The sequence below is a fragment of the Salmo trutta genome, chromosome 12 (assembly GCF_901001165.1).
Source record: "Salmo trutta chromosome 12, fSalTru1.1, whole genome shotgun sequence".
Taxonomy (NCBI): domain Eukaryota; kingdom Metazoa; phylum Chordata; class Actinopteri; order Salmoniformes; family Salmonidae; genus Salmo; species Salmo trutta.
The window spans coordinates 45,850,861-45,861,393 of NC_042968.1; the positions used below are offsets into that span (position 1 = coordinate 45,850,861).

Consider the following 10,533-nt stretch of genomic DNA (forward strand, 5'->3'; position numbering starts at 1 on the left):
CAGTACTTAAAACATATAGAATGGTAGATCTAAACAAAGACACAGCAGTGATCTGAGATTCAGCACCATGGACCACGGCAGAATCAAAATCCTGGAATTGGAGAACTCAGCGCAACATGAATGTGGACAGCGACCATACAATGACTGGTAGAACCCATTGGATAAAGAAAGGAAGACAAAATCAGGAAGAGACAGGGCTGAATTGGAAGACTCCTGCACCAACTATCTTCTATGCAACTTTCTTTGTCTCAGAGCAAGTATTAACCAATCCCAGCACACATTTAAATTTCATAATACAATTGGGGGAAAAAAGGTTGCACACTTTAACATGAATCCTCATCTTTATTGATCAGACATGATTCATGTTTTCCTTTATTATGTGAACGTCTGTTCGCCTGTGACCAATCCACATCTGTCAGGCTGTTTGATTTGCAGTATGCAAGACAATAACCCTAGTTGACTCTCGCTAAATTTGAATACTATAAGTGCAGACAGGCGTTTGCGCGATATGACACACCAACCCCCCCTATATGTCTAATTCTTTCAGGTTACATTATTTTCTCTCTCTTGAGCATTCAGACACTTAATCTTGTAATACTTCAGATGGTAGTGATACAGACTGTCTGGTCAGAGTAAGACCACAGTCACCTTTAACAGCTCAAATGTTTCTTAGACACCCATTTTAACATGACAGGCTCCTCATGTTGCTCTACAACTGCACTATGTCAATACGAGAGGCCAATAGAACTGCCGTTATTGTGGAAAGCCTAATCTTTAAAAAGAGATTAATTAAACATACACCACAAATAATTTTAAAAAGGAGCTACACGTCATATTTTTGAGGGCAGCAAATCTCGTCAAATAAAGCCTGTGGCTGTAGTACAATGGGTTAGTGTGTGGCTCAGGCCCAGTCAATTTGACAACAGCCAGTTTGTCTTTTATAGACAAATAAGAGCTTTTTGGGGTAAAATATTGTGTAACATCATTCCACTATTACTGTAGATACAGTATATTAAAATACATTTACATTTCTAAAGCTTGTTTGAAGGACACAAAATTTACTTTTTGGTACAAAAGCCACTGTGGCAGGAAGATTTTTTTATTTTTTTTTTATTTTAAATCTACCAGCCACTTTTGGTATATTGATTAATTTCATTTTTAACCAAAATATCAGACAAAAATGTTCACCTGCACCTTTAAGGGCGGGAGGTTACCGTGGCAGCGCAACTCGAGTATTGTTTCTGCCTGTGAGATTGACTAGTAGAAGCGTGGTCTTCTCTTCCCTAGCAGTTGAAATTCAAACATAGAAAAACAACCTAGCTTGTCACCAAAACAATGGAAATAGCCAAGAAACACAAGGACAGGGTTTCACTTCAGTAGACTTTCTTTTCAAGTAAATTAGACCAACTTTAATGCCTGTGCACAGCACTTCTAAAAATGTAATCTTTCACTCAGCTCTTCACGTGTGCACAGCCCCCAGCCAGGCTGTGTTGCAGAGCGAGGTGGAATAGGCTATATATTACCAGCTATGAAACAAAAATGGCAGAAATATTTTGAAAACAGCTACTGCAGCATATATGTTATAAATGTGATCAAACTTGACTTTTTATATTCACAAATGCGAGTGAAATACTTGCACTGTGGAGTCCTGACCACCCGGCGACATGGCAGGTGAAAAATCCACATTTGGCAGGTGTTAATTTTAGGTCCTGATTGTTTGCCTCCATTTATTGGGATTGTTGGACATCGTAGTAATGGTTCTCTTCAATGGGTGGTGCTGAAGGATCCATTCCACTCTGCTTCATTTGGACGGCGATGTCAAATAGGTAGTCATAACATTCACACCTGGAACAAGACACACGGATAATCCATTACCACACAAACCTCTAGAAGGCACCAATGATGCATTTAAAACAGTGATACATCCAGTCTAAATGACACATTCACAGTAATACTTCTACAAACATTACTTTTATAATATTTATAATTATTAGTTAATCACCTATATAAAACATTGTGTTACTTCATAATTATTCATTAACTCACATGGTCTTGGCTTTCTCCCAGGACTCCCCCCACACGTAGACGCCGTGGCGCCGGACGAGAACCGCACAGGAGTCTGGGTACTGCTCCATGGCCAGCGCCATGCGCTCCTTCAGGTCCCTCTCCTCCGGGGTGTTCTCAATGATGGGGACCACCAGCGTTTCATCATATCTACACACACACACACACACACACACACACGTGTGTGTGAGCAGAATGCACAGTCATAGGGACACTATCTAAAATCAAGTGTCAGTTTCCCCTGGTTGAAAATGTGCCAAAATTGACAGGAGTTACAAGGTAACATCTGGATTTCCACATTCATTTCCATAAACTGCCGTGGCTGGAGTGTTTCAGTACAGACATTCACACTGTAGTACATTGGCAGGTAGCTTAGTGATTCGAGCGTTGGGCCAGTAACCAGAAGGTTGTTAGATCAAATCCCTGAGCTGACAAGGTAAAAATCTGTCGTTCCGTCCCTGAGCAAGGCAGTTAACCCAGTGTTCCCCGGGCACTGAAGACGTGGATGTCGATTAAGCAGCCCCCCTCACATCTGATTCAGAGAGAGTGAATTTCCGGCGCCGACAGAGATGGCCGCCTCGCTTCGTGTTCCTAGGAAACTATGCAGTATTTTTTATTTTTTTATGTGTTATTTCTTACATTGTTACCCCAGGTAATCTTAGGTTTTATTACATACAGTCGGGAGGAACTATTCGATATAAGAGCAACGTCAACTCACCAACATTACGACCAGGAATACGACTTTCCCGAAGTGTCTGTTTTGCCCACCACCCAGGACAATGGATCGGATCCCAGCTGGCGACCCAAAACAACGGCGCCGTAGAAGGGGCAGACGGAGCGGTCTTCTGGTCAGGCTCCGTAGACGGGCACATCGCGCACCGCTCCCGAGCATACTACTCGCCAATGTCCAGTCTCTTGACAACAAGGTAGACGAAATCTGTGCAAGGGCAGCCTTCCAGAGAGACATCAGAGACTGTAACGTTCTTTGTTTCACGGAAACATGGCTCACTCGAGACACGCTATCGGAGTCTGTACAGCCAGCTGGTTTCTTCACGCATCGCGCCGACAGAAACAAGCATCTTTCTGGTAAGAAGAAGGGCGGGGGTGTATGCCTTATGATTAACGAGATGTGGTGTGATCATAAAAACATACAGGAACTCAAGACCTTCTGTTCACCTGACTTAGAATTTCTCACAATCAAATGCCGACCACATTATCTACCTAGAAAATTCTCTTCGATTATAATCACAACCGCATATATCCCCCCCAAGCAGACATCGATGGCCCTGAACGAACTTCATTTGACTCTATGTAAACTGGAAACCACATATCCTGAGGCTGCATTTATTGTAGCTGGCGATTTTAACAAGGCTAATCTGAAAACAAGGCTCCCTAAATTCTATCGGCATATCGATTGCGCAACCAGGGCTGGTAAAACCCTAGATCATTGTTATTCTAACTTCTGCAACGCATATAAGGCCCCCCCCCACCCTCCTTTCAGAAAATTTGACCACAACTCCATTTTGTTGCTTCCAGCCTATAGACAGAAACTGAAACAGGAAGCTCCCGCACTCAGGTCTGTTCAACGCTGGTCCGACCAATCGGATTCCACGCTTCAAGATTGCTTCGATCACGTGGACTGGGATATGTTCCGCATTGCTGCGAAGAACATTGATGAATACGCTGATTCGGTGAGTGGGTTTATTAGCAAGTGCATCAGCGATGTCGTACCCACAGCGTCTATTAAAACATTCCCAAACCAGAAACTGTGGATTGATGGCAGCATTCGCGTAAAACTGAAAGCGCGAACCACTGCTTTTAATCAGGGCAAGGTGACCGGAAACATGACCGAATACAAACACTGTAGCTATTCCCTCTGCAAGGCAATCAAACAAGCTAAGCGTCAGTATAGTGACAAAGCAGAGTCGCAGTTCAACGGCTCAGACACGAGAGGTATGTGGCAGGGTCTACAGTCAATCACGGACTATAAAAGGAAAACCAGCCCCGTCGCGGACCAGGATGTCTTGCTCCCAGACAGACTAAACAACTTCTTTGCTCGCTTTGAGGACAATACAGTGCCACTGACACGGCCCGCTACAAAAACCTGCGGGCTCTCCTACACTGCAGCCGACGTGAGCAAAACATTTAAACGTGTCAAACCTCGCAAGGCTGCAGGCCCAGACAGCATCCCCAGCCGCGTCCTCAGAGCATGCGCAGACCAGCTGGCTGGTGTGTTTACGGACATATTCAATCAATCCTTATCCCAGTCTGCTGTCTCCACATGCTCAAGAGGGCCAGCCCTGTTCCTGTTCCCAAGAAAGCTAAGGTAACTGAGCTAAATGACTACCGCTCTGTAGCACTCACATCCGTCATCATGAAGTGCTTTGAGAGACTAGTCAAGGACCATATCACCTCCACCCTACCTGACACCCTAGACCCACTCCAATTTGCTTACCGCCCCAATAGGTCCACAGACGACGCAATCACACTGCCCTAGCCCATCTGGACAAGAGGAATACCTATGTGAGAATGCTGTTCAACGACTACAGCTCAGCATTTAACACCATAGTACCCTCCAAACTCGTCATCAAGCTCGAGACCCTGGGTCTCGACCCCGCCCTGTACAACTGGGTCCTGGACTTCCTGACGGGCCGCCCCCAGGTGGTGAGGGTAGGTAACAACATCTCCACCCCGCTGATCCTCAACACTGGGGCCCCACAAGGGTGCTTTGTCAGCCCTCTCCTGTACTCCCTGTTCACCCACGACTGCGTAGCCATGCACGCCTCCAACTCAATCAAGTTTGCAGACGACACTACAGTGGTAGGCTTGATTACCAACGACGAGACGGCCTACAAGGGAGGGGGTGAGGGCCCTCGGAGTGTGGTGTCGGGAAAATAACCTCACACTCAACGTCAACAAAACAAAGGAGATGATCGTGGACTTCAGGAAACAGCAGATGGAGCACCCCCCTATCCACATCGACGGGACAGTAGTGGAGAGGGTAGAAAGTTTTAAGTTCCTCTGCGTACACATCACAGACAAACTGAAATGGTCCACTCACAGACAGTGTTGTGAAGAAGGAGTAACAGTGCATCTTCAACCTCAGGAGGCTTAAGAAATGTGGCTTGTCACCTAAAACACTCAAACTTTTACAGATGCACAATCGAGAGCATCCTGTCGGGCTGTATCACCGCCTGGTACGGCAACTGCTCCGCCCATAACCGTAAGGCTCTCCAGAGGGTAGTGAGGTCTGCACAACGCATCACCGGGGGCAAACTACCTGCCCTCCAGGACACCTACAACACCCGATGTCACAGGAAGGCCAAAAAGATCATCAAGGACAACAACCACCCGAGCCACTGCCTGTTCACCCCGCTATCATCCAGAAGGCGAGGTCAGTACAGGTACATCAAAGCAGGGACCGAGAGACTGAAAAACAGCTTCTATGTCAAGGCCATCACTGTTAAACAGTCATCACTAACATTGAGTGGCTGCTGACAACATACAGACTCAAGTCCAGCCACTTTAATAATAGAAGAATTTATGTAATAAATGTATCACTAGCCACTTTAAACAATGCCACTTCATATAATGTTTACATACCCTACATTACTCATCTCATATGTATATACTGTACTCTATACCATCCACTGCATCTTGCCTATGCCGTTCTATACCATCACTCATTCATATATATTTTTTATGTACATATTCTTATTCATTCCTTCACACTTGTGTGTATAAGGTAATTGTTGTGAAATTGTTAGGTTAGATTACTCATTGGATATTACTGCATTGTTGGAACTAGAAGCACAAGCATTTCGGTACACTCGCATTAACATCTGCTAACCATGTGTATGTGACAAATAACATTTGATTTGATTTTGATTTGAGGGGTTGGGTTAAATGTGGAAAACACATTTCAGTTGAATGCATTCAGTTGGACAACTGACTAGGAAATCCCCTTTCCCATTGAGCACTTATACGACCGTCATTGGCGCTGGAGGTATCCTAGCCATGTGCCCACCTGTAGTTGGTGCTGGAGGTGTCCTAGCCATGTGCCCACCTGTAGTTGGTGCTGGAAGTGTCCTAGCCATGTGCCCACCTGTAGTTGGTGCTGGAGGTGTCCTAGCCATGTGCCCACCTGTAGTTGGTGCTGGAGGTGTCCTAGCCATGTGCCCACCTGTAGTTGGTGCTGGAGGTGTCCTAGCCATGTGCCCACCTGTAGTTGGTGCTGGAGGTGTCCTAGCCATGTGCCCACCTGTAGTTGGTGCTGGAGGTGTCCTAGCCATGTGCCCACCTGTAGTTGGTGCTGGAGGTGTCCTAGCCATGTGCCCACCTGTAGTTGGTGCTGGAGGTGTCCTAGCCATGTGACCACATGTAGTTGGTGCTGGAAGTGTCCTAGCCATGTGCCCACCTGTAGTTGGTGCTGGAGGTGTCCAAGCCATGTGCCCACCTGTAGTTGGTGCTGGAAGTGTCCTAGCCATGTGCCCACCTGTAGTTGGTGCTGGAAGTGTCCTAGCCATGTGCCCACCTGTAGTTGGTGCTGGAGGTGTCCTAGCCATGTGCCCACCTGTAGTTGGTGCTGGAGGTGCCCTTGCGGATTCCCTTTATCATCTCCTGGTGAGTTATGCGGAACTCCTTGCCAGGATAAAACAGAGTTGCCATGACGGCAGCCTTGGAGTGGGTGTGGATGACGGCCTGCGCCGCTGAGGAACAGGAGGGAGACAGTTAGCATGTTGGCCTATTAGAAGGTCTGTGGGTTTAACACAATACAGCCTCATTCCATCCCTAAAAGCTGTTGAAATAGGACAACTAAATATATTAGCTAGCCAGTGACAGTCCAAGCAGTGAAACCTCCTCTGAAACCTAAAGTAGGAAGTTTGCGCTTATGACAACTTTGTTGGCACAACATGTTGTTGTGAAGGTGGGTTTGTTTCCCAGGTAGTCAGACAGACACAGACCTCACCTCTAATAGTGCATCAACCATGAACAGAGAGCTCACCCCTCATAGTGTATCATTCATTAACAGAGAGAGCTCACCACTCATAGTATCATTCATGAACAGAGAGAGCTCACCGCTCATAGAGTATCATTCATTAACAGAGAGAGCTCACCCCTCATAGTATCATTCATTAACAGAGAGAGCTCACCCCTCATAGTGAAGGCATTCATAAACAGAGGGGTGCACTGGCTCTTCTTCAGCTTCTTCCAGGGGGGTGGGGAGCTGATGTCTCTCTCCTCCACATCACAGACAAACATGTCATCTGGCTACAGGGTGCAACACACACACACACACAAAAAAAACATATCTCCAGAAAACTGTCAAACTAAGTACTCCAAGTTCTCTATGATGATATGAAGGCAAAACACCAGGCCTGCTCACCTGTAGTCTCTCCTGTCTCTATGATGATATGGAGGCAAAACACCAGCCCTGTTCACCTGTAGTCTCTCCTGTCTCTACGATGATATGAAGGCAAAACACCAGCCCTGCTCACCTGTAGTCTCTCCTGTCTCTATGATGATGATATGGAGGCAAAACACCAGCCCTGCTCACCTGTAGTCTCTCCTGTCTCTATGATGATATGAAGGCAAAACACCAGCCCTGCTCACCTGTAGTCTCTCCTGTCTCTATGATGATGATATGGAGGCAAACCACCAGCCCTGCTCACCTGTAGTCTCTCCTGTCTCTATGATGATGATATGGAGGCAAAACACCAGCCCTGCTCACCTGTAGTCTCTCCTGTCTCTATGATGATGATATGGAGGCAAAACACCAGCCCTGCTCACCTGTAGTCTCTCCTGTCTCTATGATGATGATATGAAGGCAAAACACCAGCCCTGCTCACCTGTAGTCTCTCCTTCTGCACACCAGACGGGGCAATGTAGATCTGATCTCTAAGTACAACAAAATGGGGAGATGAATGTTCATTAGCTAGCATCTCTCTCTCTCTCTCAAGACCAAGACACGTATGAGGTTTTGAATTTAAAAAAATTATTCAACAATATTAAAATCAGAGCACTTACCCACGTCTCAAACTTAGCCCTCCTCCTGTCCCAGTAACCCAGCCGAGCTGGTAGAAAAGACGACACAACTCTGGGATGAGAACCCGTGGATGTTCCTTGTCCTGAAACAAGGTGGCGGGGAAACAGTACATTACCCAGACATCATAATGGCTCATCATTTACCTCTCCCCACTCTTTCTGGGTCTCAGACTGGAGCTGTGTGTGTGTTCTCTCTCTCCCTGTTAAAGTCCCCCCTGTTGTTTCTCTCTCTCTCCCTGTTAAAGTCCCCTTGTTGTTTCTCTCTAGCTCTCTGGCTTTGGACTTCCCAAAATATCTTCCTCTGACTTCTCTCATTGCTTCTATTTTCCTGTGATTCTTGCTCTATTCACTGTCTAGCCTAAAAGTTAAGGTGTGTATCTAGCTAGCTATTTGTTTGCAATTTCAGATTGCAAGACTTGTTTTAAATGTGTTAGCTAGCCTAGCTAGATAACCTACTACTGTTAGCAGTCGTTCTAAAGCACATACCTGAGACTCCGTCGACTCTGAACCATTTTCCTTGTCGGCATCACAAACAGATGTCATTTTCTTTTGGATAGATGCAGAACGATCTGCTTTTTCAACCGGTGGAACCAGATTCTTCTTGCGACCACGTCCTGGGAGGTTGACTACAATTCCATGGACAGCATGCTTCCTGATAACATTACGAACTGTGGAAACAGCAATCCCAAGGTCTCGGGAGATGGATTTGTAACTTTGCTTAAGTCCATGTTTGGTTATAATCAAATTCCTTACATCCTCAGAGTTCTTTCCCCTTCACCATGTTCACAGTGGTAACGTTATAATGAAGCGTAATATACTGTTCTCTTTTCAACACTATTTTAATGGCTGTTTTTACCTTGTAAAAATACCTGCAACTTACCATAGTACACGTGTGAACACAACGTTTATTTTTTAATTGCAACTTATATTTGAAGACGTATTGAATTATTTAAAATAAACGTACAGGGGTGCCAATACACTAGAGCTCAACTGTAACAGGCTGGCAAAAAAAGCAAACTGGATAGCTAGCCAGCTAACGTTAGGCTCTGGGTAGCTCGCTAACTAACAGCTGCGACTTTAACATGCAAACACACGTGACGTTATTCCTCCTCAACGAAATCTAAAACAACATATCGTTTAAATACAATATTTCGCCACATGTTTACATGGAACAATTCAGTTTTATCGCGTTTTAAATACCTTTGTGTGTTTGTTTGAAAGCTGGGGGGTCGTCATTAGTGCGACAGGATATAGTAAGGACCTCCAGATCTCTTGCACGTGGCCTTGTATTGTGCCTGAAGACAATTATCGAATAATCGCAGAGATCTTTGATAATCGGCGAAAATAAGATGACAAAATTCTTAGCAATTCAAAATCAAACGTGTTTTATTATTTGTTCATATTTTAGTTAGAACAAGTATATCCTATATCAGGGTAACTTCTTCCTGGAGAGGGTGTTGCACAAGTATGCCTAACAAGCACTAGGTGGTAGCAGAGCCCAAATAAATTAAACCAAATTTATGGCAAGGACAGGTATTTTTTTCTTGTCTAGTTATGAAAAGTGGTGTCTCACTTCCCAACTAGAGGCACCAACTTACATCATGGTGCTTGCAGGCTGCAGTCTAATTACAGTGTAGATGCCTACTAGTGCATTATATTATTATTATATAATATTTTAGTCATTTAGCAGATGCTCTGATCCAAGAGACCTGAGCTGGCAGAACGGAGTGCTTGGGTTAGGGTGTAGGGTTTGAGCATAGCCTGAAGTGGCAGTTCCTAGTGCTGCTCCGTAGATAAGTACCATGGTCTTGTAGTGGATGCGAGCTTCGACTGGAAGCCAGTGGAGTGTGTGGAGGAGCGGGGTGACATGAGAGAACTTCGAATGGTTGAAAACCAGGCTGGCTGCAGTGTTATATTACTGTATCTATCAGCATTTGAGAGGATAGTGTGGCTGTGACATGACATTTTCATAACAAACATCTAGTCCTGCATGCTTCTATTCCTGCAACCTGAAACATGACCATTAGGCCTTTAATATAATCTTGGTTTACAACCTTGTTGTAGGCCTATCCATCCCAGGGGGAGGGATGTTTCCTTGGGACAGCTTTACTTCACCAAAGTCGTCATTAGATACATTGTTTTATAATTGACAGATGACCATGTTTGTTATCAAGAAACATTTTCCTCAAGTCTGCCTTTTACTTTGTGTTTTTTGGACTGACAGTGTGTAGGATATGATGGGGAGGTAGCCTATAGATGGCTGGGGTGAAAAGTGGAGGGGTAAGTCCAGGCCAATAGGGATTTCTAGGTTCTCGTCAGACAGGATAAAACGCCTTGTGTTGACAGAAGTGACAGGGACACGTGACAGGCATTGGATCGTTGCATGCTGAAGGTTTAGGCCGCCACTTAGGGAGTGGATATTTA

The 10,533-nt window shown here is 45.2% G+C and overlaps 1 protein-coding gene across 3 annotated transcripts; it reads right to left on the reverse strand.

Annotated features, from left to right (window-relative positions):
- Positions 1–322: 322 nt before the first annotated feature.
- LOC115203646 (methylthioribulose-1-phosphate dehydratase) lies at positions 323–9,414 on the reverse strand. Of its 3 annotated transcripts, none has more exons than XM_029768537.1 (8): positions 9,310–9,414; positions 8,596–8,777; positions 8,092–8,192; positions 7,914–7,962; positions 7,218–7,335; positions 6,638–6,773; positions 2,047–2,214; positions 323–1,845 (listed from the first exon to the last, which is right to left on the reverse strand). In XM_029768537.1, exons 2-8 carry the CDS (start codon positions 8,650–8,652, stop codon positions 1,728–1,730), a joined length of 747 nt encoding a protein of 248 aa, XP_029624397.1. In that variant the 5' UTR covers positions 8,653–8,777; positions 9,310–9,414; the 3' UTR covers positions 323–1,727. The 3 variants fall into 3 exon arrangements, with proteins under 3 accessions (XP_029624397.1, XP_029624398.1, XP_029624399.1); XM_029768538.1 differs by having other exon boundaries at positions 8,596–8,801; positions 9,310–9,339; XM_029768539.1 differs by lacking the exon at positions 9,310–9,414 and adding an exon at positions 8,990–9,281.
- Positions 9,415–10,533: the final 1,119 nt, after the last annotated feature.